Here is a 24,806-nt window from a genome sequence, read left to right on the forward strand (position 1 = left end):
CAGAAAGTCAGGTGTGATATGTTGATGCAAGGTTTTTATTGGGATTTCTACCTTTGTACTTTAAATTCATACATCTTTGTTCAGTATACAAAAGTAAGCAAGTTAAGTGTTCAAGCATATTCAAGTGAAAACTCTGAATTGTTCCAACGACTCGAAGCACTCGTGTTCTTCACAGTGAAAATGATTTATATAATGCAGGTAATTCCCACATCCTAAACCAATTACAGGTGATAGTTCACAAAGTATGACCACAGCCATCGGTTTATGCAATGTACTTGTATTTAATTTGATAGACGTTAGTTGAGGAACTAACGTAGCGGAGGAATTTTAGTATCAGATAATCTCCAAATTATCTCTTAAAACTATCTAAAATAGTGCAAAGGAAAGGTTTACAGCTAGTTTGAAACAATGGTACAGAAAGTTAAAAAAAGTAGACTTTTTTCTTCACAGTTTTACCCTTCCTCCTTTTGCAGCTTTTACAGCTCAAAGTGGAAAATTCTCTATTACAAAACATATGCTTGACATCTCAAAAAAACAAAAGGGGAAGCCGAGGGTTTTTCATTTTGTCACATCTACAAGAAGCAGGCTTTAGTGCTCAGACAGAGACAAAAATAGACGATGCGCGACACTTTTTACACGGAAGAGAGAATGAAAATAAACAGAGCTGACATGATAATGTTTACAACACAAGACAGCAGGCAATTATATATATGCTCATGTTATATGTGCTTATTAATTACTTGTGATATGTTAGAAAATAGGAAGAACGTGAAACTGAGGAATTAAAAACATATCTAGCTGATAGGTTTATTAACAGCCCCCTTGTCAGTAAAAACAGCTGGCTTCCTGTTTTGGTACAGCTGAAGATTGCTGGGAAATTGACTCAATGAAGTATCAAATTCATCCAGCACAAATTTACCCATGTACAGTATGAACGATATCGCTGCACATGCTACTAATAGATCTTATTTGATTCCAGTTTGGATTGCAGTATGTATTCTGTTTGATACATGAGAATTATGTTGACAGAGGTGTAGATGAAGTCTAGCGTTGTTGTTGATTTTTTTTTTTTGTGGAAAACTAAAGCGAACACCAGAGATTCAAACTTGGAAACTGGCGGGCGAAAGGTGAAAGCAACCACAGCAACTAGATCATAGCTGAATCCATTGCCTGTATATAAAAAATAAATATGAAGAAAAACATTTGTGAAAATATCAAACAAAGCCAATTAACATAAAACAGAGAAAAATAAAAGGAGACCTTCATCCTTGCTCTGAGTCTGCATGGTTTCCTTGAGGTCCCCTGTTCAGCCGAATTTTCTTCTTTAGTGAGCGCTGGGAAAAAGCTAAGACAAAATAATAAAAGTAACATTTTAGATGCTAAATGTATTAAAAAATGATTAAAAGATGACCTCTTACCATCAGTATCCTGCCCAAGTCTTTTTCTGCTTGTTTCGAGGTTATTGTTCTCTTTCTCCTCTTGCTCCATTGGTCTGCTTCCATGATCAGACAACTTCACCATCAGCCACAACAAAGCAGAAGTTAGAACTGATCTCATAAAGCTGTTTGAGATTTAATGACATAACATAAGTTCAGTGCTAAGATTACCTGTACTCCTGATTTAAGCGTCTCCATAACCACAACTGCAAGGCAAAACAGTCCAATTCAACTTAACACAATGCAAATAAACCTAAACCAAGCAACAAGAGTGAAGCTTTACCTGGTTGCAGGGAAATGGTTAGCGGTGGGATTTTCTTCTTCTCTGGGCTGACAGACATCTCAGCTGTTGGAGATGTTTCACCTTCCTTTACCTCTTCCTTTTCTTTACATGTTTCCTGTGCTTCCTCCTGCTGTGTAATGTGAATCAAACATCACATGCAATTTTAATTGCACTCTCGTAAATACAAATATGTGCAGAATTTGTTGCTAAAATGAATTCATTAAGTCATTTTAGGTCAGTCGTAGCCATGTTGTGATTATTTGTTCCTTTGTTTTATTTAAATTGTGGCCACAACTTAAATGAAGGAATGAAATCAATGTGGCCTTGATTTAACAAAACCGCAATATAATTTTTTTTCTATATGCCCAGGTCTTCGTAAACAGGAACAATGCAAACACAAAGAAACATTAGTCTGAGTGTGCAACAGTTAGTATACAGTATACAGTAGGTTAAATGCAAAGAGCTTCATAAACAAGAAGTTAATATTGAGAAGGTGGCATTTTAAAAACAATATAATCAGTAATTTAGTGTTTTTGTTGCTCTTCTTGCAAAAATCGTTTTAAGCAAAGACAAAGCAGAACGTTTTCCATGTCAAAGAGCAAGGACTGCTATTCGTGCAATATCCTGAATGCTTGATCAAAACGGCATTATCTTCTAATAGCTAATAAAAAAAAGCTTTTCTTTTTTTTGCTACACTGGTAGGTTGCTTTACTGAAAGCAAACTAAAGAAAGGGAAGAATTTAATTTGTTGTGTTATTGTAGTCTAGCCGAGTATTTCTTAACCAAGCTAGCAATACACTAAGCTAGCAGCTAGCTAAGCAGTTAGCTCACAAAGTGTAGACTAACTGAAACTGTTAAGAAAAAAGAAATGTTTAACTTGACTATTTTTAGCTTTAGTAATATACTATGATTTGCTGTTTATAAGTATAATTAACATATTTTCATGATAGTAATTTTAACATGATTTTATAGATTTTCTATTCAGGCTGGATACACTCATTAAATATTGTCTCGACCAAAGGAATGTATTTAATGAGGAGGCATTTCTGCATCATTTGAAGTCTACCTGCGTATTATTGTCTGCTGTCTGCTGGTCACTTTGAGGGCTTGATGGACACTGAGATAACGATGAAAGTATATCAGGTGGTGATGAAGATGAAGACGAAGATGAGTCGCTCTGTGAGTGTGTCTTCTCTTTCTCTTTGCTTTTTGAACGTCCTGACTCAGACAGGTCTAACGGTGCTTCCTCTTCATCCACTCTCAGATTCTGTCCAAAAATCCTCTCTGGCTGCATTGCTGAGACTTTCCACTGGGGTGGCACTGTAACGGCTTCTGTCACTCTTTTTTCTCTACTTTCTGCATGCTCCGACAGGTTTCTGCGCGAGCAGGGCCGCAGACCGCTAGGTGTTGGGCCATGTGTGCGAGACTGGTGGCCGCTGCTCGGTGGTACCAGTTTAGGGAAACGCAGTATGTTTGAGCTGGGAATTGGGGTCTGGCTTGGGTGAACTGCTATCGCAGTCCCAACACCAGAGCCGCCCGCTGCTACCGTTACCCAGTCAGTAGATTCTGAGAGCTGCCATGGGATAGACAGGGGACCGGTCTTGATCGGAAGTGGCCGGAAGGGGACGGGGGCATGGATTTGTTGCCGGCTGCTACGTTCCTCGGAGGCAACAGAAGAAAAAATAGGATTGTTCTTCAATAGACTAAGAGGAGATGGAAGAGAAGGAGACAAAGGGGAATGTCTGTGCTCAACCGAGTCCACGCTGGAAGATCTGTTGACGCATAAGGAGAAGAATTAAGAAGCATCACCTTAAAGGAGACTTATAATGCCCCTTTTTACAACATGTAATATAAGTCTCAGGTGTCCCCAGAGTGTGTCTGTGATGTTCAAGCTCAAAATACCCCACAGATCATTTATTATATCATTTCCACTCAAATGTCTATTTTGAGTAGAAGCAGAAACACGTTGTTGTCTCTTTAAACACAAATGAGCTGCTGCTCTCCGCCCCCTTTTCCAGAATAGGGCAGTGGCTTAACTCAAATACTCTGCTAAAAACATCTGTTTGGTTTTGATTATCACGTATTGCATTGAAACCATGGGTTTTTAACCATATTAGTTTAAACTTTTGACATATGGTTTTCTGAGCGCACACATCTGAAGCACAGAAAGTGGCTGTCACACAGCATGTAAGTACTAAACTAAGTTCTCTTTCATGTCTTATTGTGCTTAAACTGTCAAATACACACAAGTTTATGTTAAAACACACGAGTTACAAAAACAGTCGGTTATGTCTGTGAAGGTAAACAGCTGGGAAAGAAATTGCATGTTTATACTGGATCTATGTGGCAGCAGCATGATATACAGGAAATAGATCAATAAATCCAATGCTCTCTTGTCTCCTTTGAGGCTGGGACTCTAAATAGTGTTCTGGGCTCGTCAGTGCAGCCAAAGACACAACAGTTTGCTCAAACTTTCATGGCGTTAGATCTGGTATACTGCTGTCACTTGGCGAAAACAGAATGGCGGCGCCGTGGGTGGAAACATGCAGATTAAGGGGCGGTAATATTATAAAAAGATTCTATGTCACAGGGGAGCGAAATCTGAGCAGCTAATTTTTTCACAAGCTTGCAGAGAAAGGCTTACCAAAAATTACTGGGTTTTGCTTTTTTACATTTTCTGAGTTTGTAGATGCACCGGGGACCAGATTATAGCACTTAAACAAGTAAAAAGTCAGATTTTCATGATATATTGCCTTTAATTCACTTATAATTTGAATGCATCTTGTTTTGTCTGTTCATCTCACCTTCTTTCAGCACTGTGGTCTGTGCCCCATCTTGAGATGGGCAACATGGGCTTATTCGACTCCTGAAAGAGAGAAACACAAATTACAGCAAACAATAAAACACAAAAGAATAGAAAGAACACGATTTACTATAAAACAACCAATTTTAAAAGAGCAAAAACAAATGATTGCTTACAAATGAAAACAGCCTGCCCCAGCTTTGCATAAGTTTGTGTTCAGAAGCTTTTTCTGTTCAGGATAAAGAACATTAATAATCTTTTCATCAGATGTGAAGAAACTTAGATACATTCAGTAGATTCAGTAGTAGTAATCTAAAGTATTATCAGAATAAAACAGCACTAGTTCTCATTTATGTCAGAAATGTCTGCAATAACTTACCCAGGTTGTCATTTGGGCTGTTTTCCGTCTCATGTTTGACAGTAGCTGCAGGTGCGGTGGCGTCCCCTGGTGGAGGCTGGCTGGACTTCAGCCCCGAGGCCAGTAAAGTCACAGCAGCCACTGCTGTGTCAGGTGATACCTTGACCTCTGGGGTGATAGCTTCCTCTGAATGACCATTCTGCCGGCTGAAAGGTGAAGCAAGGAGTTATTATTATATACAATACATAGTACTAGTCTGTTAACTGGCCCTGACCACAAGTGACCAACATTGGGCGAAAGGTATTTTACCAAAATGTTGTGCAGAGTGCTGCATGGTACAGTAAATAAGATCGTACCACTATGTGACAGGATCAGAACTGGCAGATAAGAAACAACAGGAAATACTTGCACAAATATGCAAGTTGAGCATGTTGAGCAAATGGGCCACTCACTTTGATATATCCCTCAAGCCCTTCAGCTCCTCTCTCAGTCTGTTGTTTTCTTTCTTTAGTGCATTCATCTCACTCACTGCAGCAGTAAACAAGATTATCACTAATATTCATATATTCCTCTGTGATTGTTTTGAAAGAAATTAATACTTTTGATCAATTTAATTGATCCTTGCTAAATAAAAGTAAATAAAAAACAAAATTTTAAAATAGATAACAGTTATTTAAAACAGTACCATTTTACTGTATTTTTTATAATTTTTTTAACATATTTTTTCTTATTATTTTATTCCAAATAATATCACTAGTATAAACAGCAGATACACAGCATTTGTGTAAAACCTGATTAACGATATCTCAAAATAAATCTTTTTGTGACTTTTTGCATAAAACAAATCAATATTTTATAGCTCACCCAGTAAAGAGATGTGCTGCAGACTCTGGAGCTGGGAGTTTTCATACTCCTGCTGTCTTTTTTTAGCCACATCCTGAGTGACTGTACACCTGTCACACAACCCGGCCCGCAACCTGAGGATCGGCAGACACATCCAGTGTGGGCAGTGGTGTGTGAGATTACATTTAAGACTGACTCTCTCTCTCTCTCACACACACACACACACACACACACACACACACACACACACACACACACACCTGTTCTCCAGTTGTTTGATGTTCTCAGTAAGAATCCGCTGCTGTTCTTTCATCTGCTGGTTCCTGTTGTAAAGCTCTTCTATGCGCTTTGCATCACTACAACAGAATGCACATAAAACATCATTGAGGTAGATTTCAAATATGATGTAAATTTTAGCTTGAAAAATATGGTATTCACACTCACATATTCTTTTTATTTGTCAGCTCCAATACTTTCTCTTGCCACCCTGTAGAGAGAGAGAAAAACACATGAATCTAGACAACTGGAGTGTGAAGCACTGACTGTTGTGAGTCCACCCAAAAATTAAAATTTGCGGTTGTATTCAGCTGATAAAAACATCACAATAAAAGTAATTCATACAACTCCAGTCCACCAATTAACCTCTTTTGAAGCGGAAAGCTGCATGTTTGTAATAAACAAATCCATGATTAACTTTAAACTGTCGCTTTACAAAATACAAGTTAGTTTAGAAGTGTTTTCTTAATGATATATTTGTTTATTACAAACATGGAGCTTTTTACTTTACAAGTTTGATGGACTGGAGTCGTGTGGATTACTTGTTGATTACTGTGATGTTTTTATCAGCTGTTTGGTCTCTCATTCTGACGGCACCCATTCACTACAGAGAATTCTTTGGTGAGCAAGTGATGTAATGCTACATTTCTCCAAATCTGTTCTAACGAAGAAACAAACTCAGCTACATCTTGGAATGTGTCATTTTTTAGTCAACTATTCCTTCAAATATCATGTTCAGGCTTATTTTTGCTAACATTTTTGGGTGCTTTATGAAGCATTAATGTGAGTCACGATGTAATGCCATTGTGTTGAATACACCCTACCTTTATTCATTAAACTATCGCCTTTTGTGCTCAGAAAGTAAGACATAAAAGAAAAATAAGGAAGTCAAAAAGGCTTGGAATGACATGGTGGTGAATAAACAATGTCAGATTTATACTCAAAATGTTGCTAATTTAAGAGTTTGTGAGCTCATAGCATTGTTTTATTGTTTTGCTGATTTTATTTATGCAGTTGTTGTTGTTAAGGTGCATTCACATTAGCGAGATTTCACAGGCAAAAAAGGTCCAATGTCCACAGTCAACACTGTAGTGATTTATGAAGCAAAACTCACACGGAAGTCACTTTCAAACCAAGCAGCTTTCTGTTTGTCAATGCAGTAAATTCATGTGGCAGACTTAACCAAGAGAAAAATCTGCATGGGGAATTTTTTTGCCCTTGAGCAAAACTCCTGATCACGCAGATTCCTAATTGAAACGACTGGATTTCATCTGAGAAATTCTGCTGACCAACAGTAAATATGACCAATAGTTATCTTTTTTTTTTTTTTGGTTATGTAAAGATGTTTTTACTGTTCATAGTCATTGGTTTGTGAAGTTGCCTATTGGCGAAATCTCAAAAAAAAAAAAAAAAAGATGTCTGGTCTTACCCGCTAACTCATGTTCATGCACTTCCCGCAGTTTCTGCAGGAGTTCAGGAAAGCTTTCCACAGCCATGCTGGTGTTCCTGCACACCTGTCTCTTCACTCGTCTTCCTACAAATAAGGATAGGAAGGAAAATATGAAAAAATTAAGATTTGTTAAATCAATGCATGATTAGTTTACAACTGCTGCCAGTTCATGTTTTGCTGTTGCCCTGGCTTAACCTGCTAAAATATGAGCTTAAATGTCTTCACTCATATATACCAAGGCTATTAAAACCTGGTCTTGCCAAACTGGTTCTACAAGATGTGCACCGCAGGCCTAACTTTATTTGTGTATGCATATATGGCTGTGTATAGAAGAGAGAGTGGGAGAGTAAGAAATAAGGAGAGTCGGATTTACCACAGCATGTGTGATTGTGCTAGCATCTAAACAATCAGGATCAGGAAGTTTATTTATAACCCTTGTTATGCGCAGACAACTTATAAATGGGTTTCAATTTGACACATATACGACACTAACATCTAAACATGACAACGTTCAGCTTATCTTCCCTGACCTGTGCTATCTTCAAATATCATTTGCCTCATAAATGACTGCCTCAAAAATCTTTAAAAACTAAATTCTCAATTCTGATGATCTTCATGGTTGATGTAAAGGCCTAATCACAATGACCAATGTTTAAATGACTGAAATGTGAATATATATTTCATATATACATTACTGTTCAAAAGTTAGGGTGAGTATAACTATATATTTTTAAGAAATTTATACTTTTATTCAGCAAAAACCTATTAAATTGATCAAAAGTGACAGCAAATCAGTTCATGAATGATTTATAAAGAATAATGTGACACTGAAGAGTGGAGTTATGATGCTGAAAATTCAGCTTTGTGTCACAGAAATAAATTACATTTTAAAATGGATTAAAATAGAAAACAGTTTTTTAAACTGCAATAATATTTCACAATATTACTGTTTTTACTTTATTTATGACCAAATAAATGTAGCCTTGGTGAGCATAAGAGACGACCCCAAATCTCACGACCCCAAACTTTTGTACAGTAGAGAGCATAACTTCTCTTAAAACTGATGGGATGCAAACACACTTTCTAGTAAAACAGCGTTTTTAATTTCAATGCAAAGTGGGAACTGTGCATAGAAACATCTGAATACATTATAATGACTCATTCTATTTTTTAACCCCATCTGCATGACTTCTGCCTGCAAAGATACAGCATGTCGTTGAGAGCTCTTGGGAGGGTGTGGTTACCCCCCCCCCCCCCTCCCCCATACAATCTTTTTTGCATTTTGATCTGAGTGAATTTCGCCTGCTCCTTCACTCTCTCTGCATGTCGGGATACGTTAGATAACAGTTTTGAACGTTACAGCAGCGGGAGCAAGAGGGAACCTGTCTCTCAGAACTGCAAACTTCACTTTTCACACACATCTACACACAAACACACACACACACACACAAACTAAAGTTTTAAACCCACTCCTTTGAGCTGACTTTGCAAAAATGATTTCTAACAATTTATAATATACCTGTATAGATTTACCATACAAACAAGTGTTATCATATCTGACTCTCAGTGCCCTTGACATTTGGGGTCAGAGGTCATTCACGGTGTCTCTAAATAAGTGGGAGATTATATATAATGCATACTGTAATTGATATAAAACATACTAAATCAGTCAGTTAAGTCTACAGTATGGACAGGTGGAGTCTTTGAACAGGCTTGGGGCATAATATTACTATTAGAATACATGAGAACGTATGCTTCCGAGATGGATTGGTGGATCAGGTCTGACATTACGCAATCTCTGCCTATGATATTGCTAGGTTTTGTTTTTTGGCAGTTGATAGTTGTTTGTGTTTTACATGTTTCAGTTTAATACCTGTTACATTACCAAGGGCAGGACAATCAAAATATGAGAGAAATGAGAGCCAGAGATGTGAGCGAGAGAGGGAGAGAGAGAGAGAGAGAGAGAGAGAGAGAGAGGGGAAGCTGCAAACAAATGTTAAACTTTGCGAAACTGTAATGAGTTTATGATACAATATCAATGGACTCAATCTTATCAGTGTTCAATTATTACTTTTAAATAGTTATTTTGAATGATTCTCATACTTTTGATTATTAAATTAATATTCTCAATATTTCAAGTAATATAAAGAGAAAAGCTTAGTAAACAATAATTTTAATAATAAAAATAGACATGTGAACGGAAAATGAAATACTAAGACTAGATGAATTCATATCAGTGATCAAATAGAAAAAAATACGCCGTCACCCCACCCAACTGAAATAGCTTAAATAATGAGTGATTGTGTTTTTGTAAATATGATGTGTTGCGTTATTGATGACTGACCACATCATGCAATCGCTCAATAAACAAACAACAAAACACATAACATCTGGTCAATACAGTGTGTTCAGGAGAACCGAGCAGTCCACTCACCCCGTGCCACTTTGCGGACGTCAATCACGTTACCTGCCAATCACGCGATGCTATCGGCCTCCTCGTCAAGCCAGTGTCATCCGGAGCCCCCCGGAGAGCCACATCCGATTGAAAACTAATGGGAATGAGAATGAAATAGAGAGGAAAGGTTAAAAAGAAAAGTCACATACGCCCTGTGCTCCTCTCCTCCTCCTGCTCTCCAAGCAGCCCCTCCTTCTTCTCTCCACTGACGAGGAGAACAGGTTTGAGCAGTTCCTTAGCGTGGCACACAAACACCAGTTCTCCCCTGGATAAACCGGTCCTGCTGAAATCCCACTAAACCTGCCCGGCCACAAAGAAAAAAAAAATCCTCAGAAGGATATAGAGAACCTTTAGACACACAAAGCCGCTTCATTCTGCTTTGATTTGCTCTTTTAATCTCAAGGAACTAAAGATGCATTTGTTCAACTTTGTTGCTTAATTTCCTGTAGAGCTGCTTTGCAATGATTTGTATCGTAAAAAGCGCTATACAAATAAACTTGAACTTGCAGTGACATGGGAAAGTATTTATTAGCATTTATTTACTACATACATAGCCTGGTGAGGGAAATTTGTCTTTTTAAACCCTCATATTTCATGATAATAATCATTAAACTGAATGATCTGTATCAAGTCATAAGTAACTTTACAAAAACCAAGCTATCAAAATGAGAGTCTTGAAGCAGCATTGGAGGTTCCTCTGATCACCACACCTGCAGAACACCTGAGAACCTCCTAACAAGATGACTCCTGTCCTACTGTGCACCCATTGGAAAATGATCCATGGTTTTACTATAGTAAAAACAATATTTGGTGTAAAAGCAAAACAACCACACATTTAACTATGGTTTTACAGCAGTAATCTTGGTAAATATATAGTATTTGCAGCAAAACCATATTAACCAGATATTTTTCATGCTTTTACTGCAGTAACCGTAATTTAATTATGGTATTTGTACTAAAAACAAGGTGAAACTGAAAACCTTCGCTAATTTGTGGAATGTGAGCCATACTGTCAAAAACCCGTTTTACTACATTAAAACCATTATTGTGTTTTGTAAAGGTACTCAAGGATATATATGTATAGCATGACATGATTAATCGGTAGAAAATTGTCAACCAGTAGAAATTTTTGACTATCGTCTCTATCGCGGTTACGTTTCAATTAGGAATCTGCGTGATCAGGAGTTTTGCTCAAGAGCAAAAAAATTCCCCATGCAGATTTTTCTCTTGGTTAAGTCTGCCACATGAATTTGCTGCATTGACAAACAGAAAGCTGCTTGGTTTGAAAGTGACTTCCGTGTGAGTTTTGCTTCATAAATCACTACTGTGGACTGTGGACATTGGACCTTTTTTGCCTGTAAAATCTCACTAATGTGAATGCACCTTAACAACAACTGCATAAATAAAATCAGCAAAACAATAAAACTGCTCGTCTTTGCAAGTATCCTCGTAAACAGTAATTTGAAAGGCCCAATATTCCAAAGGATATTGGATCTGGGCAGCTCCTAAAGTGACAGCAGTCTAATATTCCTGCTGTCTGTCATTCGTGTTAATAAAGCAACAAAAGAGAGAAAATCTGTCATTACTCTGAACTAAATCAATTTTGTATCTTTAATAACATTTACACAGTGAAAATGTGCATTGTTTTTATACATTTGATTCCTTTATACAATGTATGTAGGATTGCTTGTAATTAGTTTCTTATTCTTATATAGTCACTGACTGTTTACTTGTCTTCAGTGAGCTTAAGTTTTTTTGTTTGTTTGTGAATCAATCATCCATGAGTAAATTTCTTTTTTTTTTTAATCTCAGAATTTTACTTTTGACGTATGCTGGACTTCTCCAATCATTCAGTTTGCTCAAACTCTGCCCCTTTATTACAATTGACTGGAAGCTCACATTCAGATCTGCCTCCATCCAATCGACAACCAATAGACATAATGCATCTTATAATCTTGTGCTGCAGTTATATCTGATCAAATGTACATTATTATTATTCTTTAGCTTGGGTTGAACAAATCATTTTTGCTTAGATGGAACAGCAGCTACTCTAATTATGTCTCTTTAGGGGAAGTCGTGGCCTAATGGTTAGAGAGTCGGACTCGTAATCCAAAGGTTGCGGGTTCGAGTCTCGGGCCGGCAGGAATTGTAGGTGGGGGGAGTGAATGTCCAGCGCTCTCTCCACCCTCAATACCACGACTGAGGTGCCCTTGAGCAAGGCACCGAACCCCCAACTGCTCCCCGGGCGCCGCAGCATAAATGGCTGCCCACTGCTCCGGGTGTGTGTTCACTGCTGTGTGTGTGCACGTTGGATGGGTTAAATGCAGAGCACGAATTCCAAGTATGGGTCACCATACTTGGCAGTATGTCACTTCACTCACTTTTTATTTGTTTCTCTGTTTCTGCATCCCGTGGTAACTAGGAATTACAGAAGCTTCAGTCTGGATCCAACCCTTAAATGATCTGAGATGACCGAACACATGAGAAAAGATAATGCCAACCCCTCAGAGGATGCCAATGCTCAGACAACATACAGAATTACCAAATTTTGCCATAAGTTAAATATATTAAGGTTCTGCAATATATAAATATATTGTGGAAACTTAATTTCCTGTAGAGCTGCTTTGCAACGATTTGTATCGTAAAAAACACTATACAAATAAACTTACGTGGTTGCGGGAAACTTTAATCACGTGAAACCGACGGACACTCTGTCCAGTTTTTACCAGCATGTTACCATTCCCACAAGGGGAGATAACACTCTGGACTGTGTGTACACTAACATCCACAGTGCATACAGGGCTCTTCCTCACCCCCATCTTGGCCTCTCCGACCATATCTCCATCCTGTTAGCACCAGCTTACCGCCCTTTGCTGAGACGGATCAGGCCAACAAAAAAGATTGTCACTGTGTGGCCTAGTGATGCAGCCTCTTTGCTCCAGGACTGCTTTCAGTGTACAGACTGGCAGGTCTTTAGAGATGCAGCTACATGTGAGGGAGAGGTGGACCTGGAGGAATATACTTCCTCCGTCCTCGGTTTCATTCCCAAGTGTGCTGATGATGTCGCCATCACCAGGACAGTAACATGCTTTCCGAATCAGAAACCCTGGCTGAATGCTGAGGTGAGAGCTCTGCTGAAAGCTAGGGATGCTGCGTTCAGAGCAGGTGAGGCATCAGCGCTGAATGTGGCGAGGAAAGAACTGACGGCAGGCATCGCGAGGGCTAAAGCCACATATGCTCAGAAGATTCAGTGCGCATCAGCTGAGGTGTTTACAGACATCTTTAACACTTCACTGTCACTGGCATCCATCCCCACCTGCTTAAAGACTGCCACCATTGTCCCCGTCCCAAAGTGCTCCACAGTGACAGGCCTCAATGACTGTCGACCCATAGCCCTAACCCCAGTAGTCATGAAGTGCTTCGAGAGGTTAGTCATGGCCCACATTAAAGATTCCATCGATGTCACTGTGGACTCCCACCAGTATGCCTACAAGAAAAACCGCTCCACAGATGACACCATTTCATCAATGGTTCACACAGCCCTCACCCACCTTGAGAGCAGAAACTCCTATGTTCGTCTGCTCTTCCTGGATATCTCCTTGGCTTTTAATACCATCATCCCACAGACCCTGGTACAGAAGCTCTCCTCCCTTGGTCTGAGTCCTACACTGGGGAACTGGTCCTGGACTTCCTGACCAATAGACCTCAGACTGTCAGGATCCACAACACCATCTCCTCCTCCATCACTCTCAGCACTGGCTCGCCACAGGTGTGTGCTGAGCCCCCCCCCCCCCCCCCCCCCCCCCCCCCCCCCTGTTCACTCCGCGGACGACACAGCAGTAGTGGGACGCATCATTGACAATGATGAGTCGAAATACAGAGAGGAGGTGGAACACCTGATGCAGTGGTGCAGAGGAAACAACTTCTGCATCAACGTGAAGAAGACAAAGGAGATGGTGGTGGACTTCAGAAGAGACAGGCGCCCTCCTCCTCCCTTGTACATGAACCATGTTCTGTAGGCACTCCCTCTCCCCTTCCGAACACGTGCATGCGCACACACACATACGCACTGACCTGCACTACAAACACTTTTTCCACCTTAAATGCAATACTTCACTTATTATAGGTGCAATATTATGGATTACCTCCCTTGGACTACTTCCTCTTGTTTTTAAACCGGGACCTGAGTCCTAATTTCGTATCATAACATGAAAATGTGAGCTGGTATACCAATAAAAGTTCCTTGAATCCTTGAAACTTGAACTTGAGACAGAACCAAGTCACTGCTCTACATTTCTTTTTTTTTTTGATAACCCATTTAACGGTGTCATTACACCTTTAAACTGCCCGTTACTGATAGAACCACTGACAGGAAGTAGAGATCTAGTAGAAACCTATGGGCTCTAGAAATCTATTATAGGGCAGTTGTGGCCTAGTGGTTAGAGAGTTGGATTTGTATCAGACAGGATTCATATATCCTGTCTGATACGTTTAAAGTTAGGGCTCACAGCCCTCAATACCACACAACAAAGAATCTGGAGGGTTGAGGCTGACATAAACTTGGGTCTGTATGAGAATGAATAGGCCAGGTCACCATTATGCATATTAAATATGATGAACAAGCAGGGCTCTGGTCCAGCGTGAGATATTCAAACCTATGCAATGCAGCTCTGAGAGAATGACACCAGAAGTCAGCAAGACAGATGCTGGTAATGTCAGATTCTGCAGTACCAGACAGACCAGGTCAGTGAGCTGTGCATCTCCACCCCTATAAGACTGTTAGTCATGTGCAGCTTATGAGCACACTATTCCACTGTAGACTAAACTAGATTTATGTCAGCTTTATAACGCACCTATTTTTTATATAAAACCATTTTGAAGAATAACAAAACTTGTAACAAATGAGGTCTGTTTATCTTGTAATAGGCAAATGGCTATGGATGGCATATGGATTTAAAGGCCAAAGAGATCCAATCTCCAAATGGTGACAGATGCAAACTGGTTTCTCAGGTTCATGAAGCAAAGTGTAAAATCTGCAAAATAACTCTAGTGCTCTGAGATGTGATCTGCTTTTTGCCCACTGGGCGGAGTAACGGCACAGGTTTAAACAGTGTGTACAGGCCTATGGGATTAACACAGGTACCATTCATCAATATTCACATATTATAATTAACAAAGACAGGGATTGCTGTCAAATATTGCAAATGCAGTTTTAATTATTAACGGATTTCTAATTTATCTAAAAAAAAAACGTAGGAAGTCTGCTCAGAAGCAGCATAGATTACTGGGTGTGTCATTACTTGACATAAACTGAAGTTGAACTGACTTGTGCGGTTAGTCTAAAATACACTGGCTTTATAAATAAATAAATAGTTATTTACCCTCTCTAATAACAATAGTTTGTTTCAAATGCATTGGTAATAAATACATAGCCTATACATATCAAAGCAAAACAATGCAATCCAAAATTGCCAAAGACTATCTGATATTAATGCACAACTTCAAATTACTACCTAAAAAAGTGTTTTATCTTTTACATTGTATTAATTGCATGGCTTGATCATTCAACAGTAAAATATGCACCAGGGTTTTCTGGGGTGCAGGAACACACACAAGAACACACGCGAGGGACTGGGATTCCATCGGATCAGAGCAGCACTACAATCCATGTCTTGAGCCAGATAAGACTTCAAAGCATGAGACAGATTTACAAGACACGGTGAATCCCCCTTTAAAAAATACTGCTGCATAAATGTTTATGTAACTCAAAAGACGTCTAACACTGCAGAAACAAGCTCAGTCATCGTAAAATGGCAACTCACATGAAAGAACAATGGGCTACCTGTGTTTTGCGAACAAAGCAATGTTACTTTGGCTATAAAAACAGATGAAAATAATTCAAAACTGATACAATGGGATCCAAACTTGTAATATCACTACTAAAAGTGCTTACATTGCAGGATTAACAATTTGGGTGAAAAGTTGAATATTTATCTAAAAAAGTATACATGAATCTCCTAATGTCTTGAGATTTGGTTCATTTTTTATTTGTTTTCATGAGAGCAGTCAAACTGTGTAAAAGCTGATCATGTTCTCCAGTATGATCTGAGATGATCCAAAGAACACCTTAAGGTTCAATGGAAAAGCATCTGACTGTTTGTACAAAGAGTCACAAGATCAATGTCACTATTTTATACACTAATTTTACATTGCGATGTTTCTTTGATTCTCAATCCTAGTTTTATTTGATCCTATAAATCACAATTTTTCAATGCAGACTTTTGGGCCGTACTGTAACCGCATGATGTAGCCTACTCACTGGTGTACAGAGGTAAATACTGTATTCATATGGCTTTTATGAAAAGTTTTAAATATTCATGAGCAGTCAAATGCCAATAAATATTCATCACCATACAGTAACTCTTTTGATTGCACCGCTTGAATGTTTTGAAAGGCCCGTCAAAACATTTATCCACATAGAGGGAATTTTTTATAAATGAATAAAATATGTATTTTCTAAAACCTATTCAATTTTTTTTTTTCTTTCGGCAGGTTTTGGTAGTAGTCTCAATTTACAGGTCCAGGTGAGACCTCTGCAGTCGGCCACTAGAAGGCGCTGTACAGTGGTTCACCTGTGAGACTTCATTACAGCAACTGAACAGATGGTCAATCTAAACTCAAAATGAATGCTTAACATTTTTATCACACACTGTAGAGATGCTGCATATAAACAAACACGTTTACACACACATTCATAATTGGCGGCAATATGATTTCCCATTGGAAGTTGTGATGTCGTTTCTGCTCTCAAACTACTTTTGATAAACTCAACAGAATGTCTTTAAACCTGCCGGTACGGGAAGGATGGAAACCAGGTCCATTGCTGTTTAACAGCACAAGGCATGGCCAGATCGCTCCGTTCCGCTACGGAGCAAAGGAATGGATGTGTCTTGATCATTTGTCTGTAGTGTTGCCAGAAAACAACATGATGGAGCAGTCAGTCAGTCCAAGACCCGATACCGTCCAAGCCCACCCAGAGACTCCACTTATAGTGACATCAAACAAGAACGAGAGAGGAAAGAAAGATACAGGACCGGGGTCGGGAACAGTGGAGCTTTGGTTTCCAATCCCCAAAGAATACTGTAATCTTAACATAGAGATTCAAAAGTCACCATTTCTTCGTTTCTAATGATGGAAAATTACTGTAGCATAAATAGATATATTTCACTTTATGTGTATTTCAAATGTAAGCCCATATCCTAAATCATTAGAACACTTGTTTGGACATGCCAAATATTTAAAATCTTTTAATCTGTCACATGCTTCGGCAAAATTCAGTGTGTTTTCCAGGTGACCCTCACCGATCCAGACGGTCTCCGTTTGCCCTTCAGTCGAAGTGACAGAGGCTGCACTTGAGTATTTTGTGCTGGTGACTGTATGAAAATGTAGGCCAATGATGTAAAAGAGTGCACCAAAACAAATCTGGTGCAAAACATGCTAAGTTCTTAGAAAATGTCATCTTTGTATTCCTGTTGGTTTCATATGGTTTAAAAAAAAAAAACGTTTTGAGCATTTTTAGGAAAGGTTTCCATTTAATGGCTCTAAAAATGTCATGTGGTAAAACCAAACAAAAAGTAGTAACATTTTTCTCACAACTTGAATACATGTGAGTGTACACATCTTAATTATTAATTATACAAATGTTTTTAAATATATATTTCAAGATTCTTTTTTAACCAAATTATTAACATAAATATCACTAAGTTTCTATGGAGTCACGCCACATGACATTCCTCAATATAGAATGTAATGTAAGCGTGAAGATCTTAATTTGTTATTTCCAAAAAAAAAAAAAAATTTTAAAGAAGAACTTTTTTTAAATATCCCAAAACTTAATTCTTAAATATCAGGTTCTATAAAGTTGCACCACATGACATTTTATATACTGATTACATGTGAGTGTACAGATCTTAATTATTATTTCCAAAAATGTTTTAAATATATTGTTCAAGATAAGTTTATTTCTTTATTTTACAAATATTACACATTATTAATTCACAAATACCACTATGTTTCTGTGTAGTTGACAAACTGAACTAACTTTCCATGACATAAAAGGTCAAATTAGTTGATATTCATAATAATGAGGGGTCCCTCATTATGATACCGGTATCACCCTGGCTGAATTAATGAACTAATTAATTACATTAATGAAAATATCATACTTTCATACTAAATTACATTTGAATGTATTTTTAAATAAATACCAGGTTGGAGTATCAAAAATATTTCTATCACATCATTGACCCATAATTGTTTCCCCAATTTTCAATCCATTGGTACCAAACCCCCACTGAACACACTAAAGTAGCCTCATTTATAACAGTTACACCCTTTAGACAAATACTGAAGCAGTCTAATTGACAATACAGAGCAGAAAGAGAATATTGAGTGTGGTAGGTGGCAATGACTTACAACATGTAAGACTGGCACCCATGTGCACAAGCACGCACTCATTCCGCTGAGGGGAAGCTGGTGGGTCTCCTTTCGCGGAACCAACACAGGAAGTTCTGTGGCACCGAGAGGAAGTTGACTAAAACAGCCCAAAAAAGCCCCCTCCTAATTCCTGTGTCCCAGGACATTTGTCTACCCGCACGACAGATCACCACGTCCATCTCACAGACCACTAGACACGTCGTCTCTCAGTATGCATGCGTGTGCGTCTGAAACAGAATCTCACAGAACATTAAGGCGTCTGAATATTTGTATGCTTACTTTAAAGGAATAATTCACCATATATCACTCAAATGTAATTTTTTTGCTTCCACAGAAAAAAAAAACTATTTTGCTGAGATATGTCTAAGCTGCTCTTTTCTACAAAACACAAGTTGTAAGTAGCCAGTGGCTGTGAAACCAAATAAAAAATAAAAATAAAAAAGGCACAAATGTTGAGCAAATATGTGAACCTGGATCACAAAACCAGTCTTAAGTCGCTGGGATATATTTGTAGCAATAGCCAAAGATACATTGTATGGGTCAAAATGATTGATTTTTCTTTTATGCAAAAAATCATTAGGATATTAATTAAAGATCATGTTCCATGAAGATATTTAGTAAATTTCTTACCGTAAATATATGAAAACTTAATTATTGATTAGTAATATGCTTTGCTAAGAACTTCATTTGGACAACTTTAAAGGCAATTTTCTTAGTATTTTGATTTTTTTGCACCCTCAGATTCAGATTTCCAAATAGTTGTATCTCTCAGCCAAATATTGTCCTATACATCAACGGAAAGCTGATTTATTCAGATGATGTATAAATCTCAACTTTGATAAATTGACACTTAAGACTGTTTTTGTGGTCCAGGGTCACATATATAACAAATTTTCACAAATTAAATGTCTTTACTGTCACTTTTGATATGTGTAATTAATCCTTGCTGAATACAACTATTAATTTTGTTTTAAAAAAAAGTTATAAAAAAATACAAATTCATAAAATTAACTGACCTCCATTTTGAACAGTAGTGCATATATAAAAGAAATACATCATAAATGAAAAGTTAAAGGACCTGTAGAAAAATTAATGGTAATGTGAAACATACCAAGACCTTTTCAGGACATTAAAGACTGTCCATATCCATCTTCATCTGGACTAATAGAGATGACGAGAGATGGTCTGATGAGCAGAGAAAGGTAGACTAAGAAAGGGGGAGGGAATGAGGGAAATGTTCAGATTTGCATCCATCACAGGCTATTTTCAGCACTCCTGTTGGAGCGCTAGATGGAGTGTTGAGGGGAGGCTGAGCAGAGGGCAGCGGGTGACCTTTGACCCCAGAACCTCTTCAATATAAACTTTATTAGCTTGCTGCAAAACGTGTTTGAATCTGTTGAGGCGAGTCTTGGTTCCTCCTGCATATGAACTCTTGATACAAACTGATTCTTTCACTGGCTAAAACCCCCTTAGACATTGAGGATTTATACAGACGTCTATCAACATGATTCATCGCATGCACAAAAATGCATAAGAACATGGACACGTTGTAAAGACTAATGAAGGCAAATCAACAAACATAACACATACCCATCAGTGAAAGCTCATAAGATTTGATTAGTGCTCAAGAATGCGGCGTCCCATATCTCACCCGGCTCACCCTCATCTGGCCCCATTGGTTGTCAGCATGGCCATTCATCCTCAGCCCGGCCAATCAGCTGCGGTGACAGTGCAGCCCTCAGCCAATCACAGCTCAGGAAGCCTTGACAGTGAGGGAGATGCTCATATGTGTTTATGGCCTCCTGCCTCTATGACAGAACACAGAACCCTTCAGAGAAAAATAAAGCAATTAGCCAATTACACCACACAGGCCTATTAGAAACCAAACATCCCAGTGTTTTCTTACCCTTTATACACAGCGATAAGACTTGAGCTGACGGAGCGAGCGTATCATGTCCCATGGAAAGAAGGAAAAGTGATGGTTATGAAAGAGAGGTAAGGAAGATTAGACGTATTTGCAGGGAGTCTCTCTTTATTTGAGAGAAGACGGATGAACTGAACTCTCAGTAACTCTTTGACTCCTGAGAAAGAGCTGTGAAAAATTAAGTGAAAAACTAGTGCAGGTGAAAGTGCTACATATGGATTATTAATCTAAAACCAATATAAAGCACTGTTTATCTAGGAGCAGACTGATGCATCATATTAGCTCACTGAATTCCCTTGAAACACTGTTCAATAGAGCTTAAAATGAAACAAAATACTGTCCAAAAATCTTCTGTAAAAAAAACCCCCTACTTCAGTGAGTACACGCAGACGTAACAGTCGCAAAAATTAAATGCAGACTTGTAAACTGACAAAGTTTAAGGTAATTTTTTGAATCATTCTTACATTTATGTATTGTAGCTCTGATGTCATATGTGACTTCATGTTTTGATAGATTTATGCATGACTGCAATAATGCTGATTTTTTTTAGATGTACGTGTCGACTAACATTTAACATTCAAAGTCTACATTGGTCATTTGTCCAGGCCTTCCTTTGAACTGAGGTTTAAAAACCTCAAGGATAATTCTTGGCAAACTATAGATCACATAACATAACATATTGATATGAACCAATTCTAATTGTTATAACATGTTCACAAGTAAATGTACGTGTTTTATGACAGTCACTGAGGAAGCAGCTGCAATGCAGACGTGCACTGATTTCCTGATTTTAGAAGAACAGAGACAAAAAAAGCACTAACAGTAATAGAAACTTCAAGTGACTTGTTGATTAATAATAGCATTGTACTGTTCTTTTTAACATAAGGACTATATTAGTCATGCGGATTGTAGTGTATGTAAAATATATATAGAAAAAAACAACAACAACGAAAACACATAAATATGGCAAATAATCTCCCTCTAGTCACTTTCAGGTTACACAAAAACACACCATTGTGTGAACAAAATATTACATCATGCAGAGAAAAACACAACCAAACAATTTATTAGATCTGTCTGATTTCTAGTTAAAATATCCAAAAATCAAGTTTCATTGAGACACAAGAATGTATGAGCTATTTGATGTTTAATATATGATGTTTTTTTCAGAGATACCTTTAAATGCTTAAGACATTTTTTATTAGTTTAAAGTTTGAGCATAAATAAATTTAAATATAATTATATAATAAATGCAAAGATTTTTAGATATTTCTCTCTGTAAAAAAAATAAAAATAAAATAAAAAAATCATCATGTCCCACTAAAAAGTTCTCAACACCTGCGCAAAAATCCAGCTATTGACCCATTTAGGCCAACTGGAAACCAGCAAAAACAAAAACAGCTACCAGCTTAAAATGGATTATTCAGATTTTTGGGCAAAGTTTACACTATTCTCAAGACACTCTTACAAAGATTTGTCCAGTTTTCTACTTTATCATGCTGTCCCTTCCCATAAATGACAGTTTCCTAATGCTCTTGAGGTGATTATACAGCACTCTCTTAGCACTTCCACAGGACTCTCAAAGACCTCTCACAACGAGTAACCATTGCTATAAATCTCTCACACAATGAGCTCTTAAACACCAGGGTGGTCTTCTCTCTTGTCTCTTTCCTCTCCTACACTTTCTTCTGTGACCATCTCAAACTTTCTCTCACTCGAAATGAAACATTCATCCTACCTATTCCTCCATCCTTCAGACTCCCTACCCCAGCAGACCCAAGTCTCCCTTTACCCTTCAAAGGTCTCTGTGACTCACTGTCCTGGGTCCTGCTCTTGGGGAGGAGGGGTCGGCTGAGTTGTGAGTCGTCCTCTCCACAAACGCGCCATCTCAGAGAGCCTGATGTCCACTAAAGCTGTTTCAAAACTAATAAACAATTGTCAAGCAAGAGGTAAAGCAGAGAGCTGTATGGCCATTCTAAAAGCACATCAAAGGGTCTTTCTAAGAGCCGTATAGAAGAGAGATGTGGATGACCTCTCCAATGCACACACGCACACATACACAAATCACATATGCACCTCACAAATATCACATGCATACATAGCAGACACTGGGATGAAAGTATTTCAAAATTATAGACAGAACAATGACATGTAAATGGAGCTGGGTCCACTGTGAGTTACTGTGTGAGTCACTGGCTGGAGGAAATAACATATTTGGTGCTTGATGATTTTGGTCACAGTTTCTAGTAAGTCAAGAAGCAAAGATTCAGACTCAAAGATTGGAATAAAGAAAAGAATACAGCTTTCTTCGCATGGCATTAGATAGTTTAAGTTAGAACAAGTAAGGGTAAGACAGGATAGGATAGCCCAGGACAGCAACGGGATAGGATAAGTCAAGTCAAGATAAGGATAGACCAGGGAAGGACAGGGAGAATAAGAAATTGTAGGACAGCTTAGGATAAATCTGGGCAAGCTAGGTTATGATGAAAAAGAACTGGAACAGGACAGGATAGGATAAGTCAGAGCAGGAAGGTGTAGGATAGGACAGGATAGGATAGGATAAGTCAAGATAAGATAGGATAGACCAGGATAGGACAGGGAGAATAAAAAAATGTAGGACAGCTTAGGATAAATCAGGGGAAGGTAGGATATGATGAAAATGAATTGGAACAGGACAGGACAGGATAGGATAAGTCGGAGCAGGAACAAGTACGGTACAATAGGACAGGATAGGATAAATAAGAACACTGGGATAGGATAGGATAGGATAGACCAGGATAGGATAAGTCAGGACTGGGTAAGATGGGATAGGATGAGATAAATCAGGGCGAGACAGGATTGATAAAGGATAGGATAGGGAAGGAAATTATATGCCAGGATAGGATGGGAAAGGACAGACCAGGACAGGATAGGCTAGGCCAGGATATGATGGGATACACCGGTATAGGACAGGACTGGATAGGATAGGATCAGGGAGAAAATCTATTGCTTCATGAGTGACATCACTATCTCTGACTGTCCACTAAACACCCTACATTTAATTTCAGACCCTCATACTCTTCACTGATTCGAGCATTCTCACACACGCAACACACCCTGCTCATTCTGGCCGGGTCTGAGTGCTGGGCGGCAGAGGAGCCAGGATGGCTGAGCCCTAGAAAGTGGGAGCCAGCTCCTCAGTGTGTGTGTGTGTGTGTGTAGGGGGAGGAGATAAGTACACTTCACAACCCATGACATAAATCACATCAAGACATGACAGTAGGACACTGAGCAGGACCACTGATAAAACCAGCAGGAGGGAGGGAGAGAGACAGAGAGAGAATGGAGAGAAAGTAAGTGGGAAGAACAAGGGTCATGGTAATGGGCGAGGGGTTAGAGCGAATGGAAAGAGCGATATAAAGAAAGTCTGAATGTGTTTGTGTCAGTGTGTGTATGAAACGAAGAATCAGAGGGAGAGCGAGAGATGGACATAATGGGGGGAGTGAGAGAAGGATATGAGTGTGTTTTTAGATTCCCAGTCCTCCCGAAGGTGTAGATTATCCAAAGAGCACAAGCTGATTTCCAGGTTCATGAATGCATTCTCCCATTTCAAACAGCTGTCCACCTAAATCTTCACTGGCTGAGAAAGGATGCACCCCCACTATATGCATTATGATTCACATTGATCCAAGAAGACTTTTAAACTAAATTTACTGATTTTCGCTGGTGCTAGCTCTTCATAACTAAGATGGCAAGTGATAAATCATTTGATATACTGATCTGTCATTGACACGCTAACAAGGCCATTAAAACAGCTGAACTAATGTTACTGCTATTTAGCAGCTCGCACAAATCAAGGACTGTGTATCATTAAGAGAGCCGCTCTGGACGTCTCTGACAATTTGACGCGATGTTCGTCGTACTTATTAGCTTTTGGCTGAATCAGACTTGACCATACATGAATGAATTCTCCATAAACTATCTGACATCCATGCTCCACAACCTAACCTCCATGTTTATTCTACAGCCCAATTATGGAGAAAAACAAAACGTCTAACTGTGTATGGAGAGCGTTCACCGTTTGTGTATGGCGAGAACACATCAATGGCAGCACTTCATTGTGTAGTTGACGTCTGTGGTTTAATTTATGATCTCCTGTTTGTGTAAAATGTAGGCCATAATTTTAATATGTGTGAAAGTAAGAAGTAAACGGAAAGTGGGTAGTTTATGTATTTTTTAGGGCTCGTTTATCTTTATTGAAACTGGTTGAATGAGCCAGTGCAGGGTTGACTCTTAAAAAAGTACTGTGGTACCACGGTACAATCTGCTTGATATCAGCTGGCAACACCATGAAATGTTCTTATATATATCATGCCACTGAATGATTACGACATTAGTGTACCATGGTATTTAGATGGTACTTCAAGCCATTTCAAAGATAAACAGGGTATTACCATGGTGCGTGTTAAAGAATCATTTTATTTCCATAGTACAGATCTAAAA

The 24,806-nt window shown here is 38.5% G+C and overlaps 1 protein-coding gene across 3 annotated transcripts; it reads right to left on the reverse strand.

The window, feature by feature from the left end:
* Positions 1 to 15: 15 nt before the first annotated feature.
* Positions 16 to 19,607, reverse strand: LOC306859137 (uncharacterized protein). 3 transcript variants are annotated; one of them, XM_079400001.1, is made up of 16 exons: positions 18,380 to 19,607; positions 9,884 to 9,998; positions 7,429 to 7,533; positions 6,168 to 6,210; positions 5,984 to 6,079; positions 5,745 to 5,857; positions 5,333 to 5,408; positions 4,902 to 5,086; positions 4,699 to 4,751; positions 4,524 to 4,585; positions 2,786 to 3,491; positions 1,720 to 1,849; positions 1,608 to 1,642; positions 1,419 to 1,512; positions 1,261 to 1,345; positions 16 to 1,170 (listed from the first exon to the last, which is right to left on the reverse strand). In XM_079400001.1, exons 3-15 carry the CDS (start codon positions 7,493 to 7,495, stop codon positions 1,263 to 1,265), a joined length of 1,743 nt encoding a protein of 580 aa, XP_079256127.1. In that variant the 5' UTR covers positions 7,496 to 7,533; positions 9,884 to 9,998; positions 18,380 to 19,607; the 3' UTR covers positions 16 to 1,170; positions 1,261 to 1,262. The 3 variants fall into 3 exon arrangements, with proteins under 3 accessions (XP_079256127.1, XP_079256126.1, XP_079256125.1); XM_079400000.1 differs by lacking the exon at positions 18,380 to 19,607 and having other exon boundaries at positions 9,917 to 10,105; XM_079399999.1 differs by lacking the exon at positions 18,380 to 19,607 and having other exon boundaries at positions 9,884 to 10,015.
* Between the last annotated feature and the right edge of the window lie 5,199 nt (positions 19,608 to 24,806).

This window comes from Barbus barbus, assembly GCF_936440315.1.
Source record: "Barbus barbus genome assembly, chromosome: 40".
Classification (NCBI taxonomy): domain Eukaryota; kingdom Metazoa; phylum Chordata; class Actinopteri; order Cypriniformes; family Cyprinidae; genus Barbus; species Barbus barbus.